Raw genomic sequence first — 1,639 nt, forward strand, 5'->3', positions numbered from 1 at the left:
GTGATAATGCAGATTCCTTCAGTCTTCTGAGGCACCCTGATACCAGTTGATATGTTAATTTGAAGCACAGGACCCTGCAAGTTCCTTAACAGAAGTCTGCAAAATATATCTGACTCTTTTCCCAAACAGTCATAACAAGTTATGTCCATCAGAAATCATAAATTTGAGGTAGGAAACGCTACAACAACAACAAATAATAATAATAATAATAATAATAATCTAGAAGAACTAGAATAGCAATTGATGATACTAAATGAGATTTTTTTTGGCAGCCATCTTGAAAAGACCTAACTGCAAGGGCACATGAAAGCCACTATTGTTTGTTTTGGGAGTTACTGAAAAGAGGATATCCAGGTATTTAGTCTAACGGCTAATAAGAACAAACAAATGAATTTTTATACCAGAAGGCCTAAGCCACAAAACATCTATAGAGCAGTTTACCAGTAAGTTAAACAGTTGTGTCAATTTACAGTAAATGGAGCACAAGTACTGACTCCAAATTAAAAAAAAAATCATATCTTAAGAGTAAAATACTCTGTAAATCAAAATGTTATGTACTTTTTCCTCAGTTACTACAAACCTGTGAATATTCCTGCTTATTTTCTTTAGTSTTTGCCAAAAAGCAATGTTCACTCTAAGGGTGCATTGCACCTTGGTAAACATTTCCCAACAAATATTGTGATGACATTTTAAACATTTTTTTTTTAATAAAGAGGAGTAGACCGCACAGTGCGATGCGATTGAATAATAATGGTGTTAAAAGGGTAGGTACCCTAAAGAAAATCTTTATGCCAGGACAAAGGATTTAGGATAAGCACATTTTTTATTCTATTTTAATTTATTTCATTTTATTATTTTATTTTTGTATTAACTGCTTCAACATGCACTGAAAATACTTAATAAATGTTTGTTTTGTCATTTTTACCCAGAAATATGAAGCACCTAGTGTTACTGCATTTGCTGTTCTTCTTGCCAGCATTCTCAGCTTCCAGTTATGGTAAGTATGCTGCTAAAATATTTGTTCTTCTGTTGAAACTACAAACCTTTGATAAGAAATAATGTTTACCACAGCTGATTATTTAAAAAGTTGAACATTACTATAAGTATAGGAACTCATTGGAATAAAACAAACAGAAGATAATGATTTATTTTTCAAATAAGCCTTTTTTTTCTGAGAAATTGTTAAAAAATGAAGAAAGAAAATTGTTTGTTTCCAAGTTTGCATGGATGGGCTGATGTATTCTTTGTGACCATTCTGGGTAAGGTGGGTACAGAAAATGGGTGGTTGTACATAAATTGATACGTTATACTGTACTACATATTCTTATAAAAGCACAGTTCTCCAACTTTCAAGCTGCACTGTAGAATGGCTGTAGTAAGTGGTGTCCGTCTTGCTAAAAGCCACCTTTAAGATTGAAAATTTTGCCTTTAACCCAGTAATGTATTTCATGAAGTTCACACAGGTGAATGTACTCAAAATAAGTCAAATTTGAGTAAACATTTTAGATTTCATTCATAATATCCCAGCAGCACCTTCATTACTCACTTGAGCCATGGAKCTTTGTCTCTACCTGCTGACTCTCATCAGCTCCTGCATCATAAGACATGAAGAGGGATTCAGTATTGGTTTTTACTGCCA

General features: G+C 33.0%; 1 protein-coding gene across 2 annotated transcripts in view; it reads left to right on the forward strand.

Moving 5' to 3' along the window:
* LOC106532282 (fucolectin) overlaps positions 1-1,639 on the forward strand; it is a 7,653-nt gene that overhangs the window by 3,843 nt on the left and 2,171 nt on the right. For both annotated transcript variants that reach the window (XM_014028303.1, XM_014028304.1), the window contains one exon: positions 930-997. In XM_014028303.1, coding sequence (XP_013883757.1) covers positions 934-997 — 64 coding nt within the window. In that variant the 5' untranslated portion in view covers positions 930-933. The remainder of the gene's footprint in view (positions 1-929; positions 998-1,639) is intronic.

This window comes from Austrofundulus limnaeus, unplaced genomic scaffold (assembly GCF_001266775.1).
Source record: "Austrofundulus limnaeus strain Quisiro unplaced genomic scaffold, Austrofundulus_limnaeus-1.0 Scaffold743, whole genome shotgun sequence".
NCBI classification, from domain to species: domain Eukaryota; kingdom Metazoa; phylum Chordata; class Actinopteri; order Cyprinodontiformes; family Rivulidae; genus Austrofundulus; species Austrofundulus limnaeus.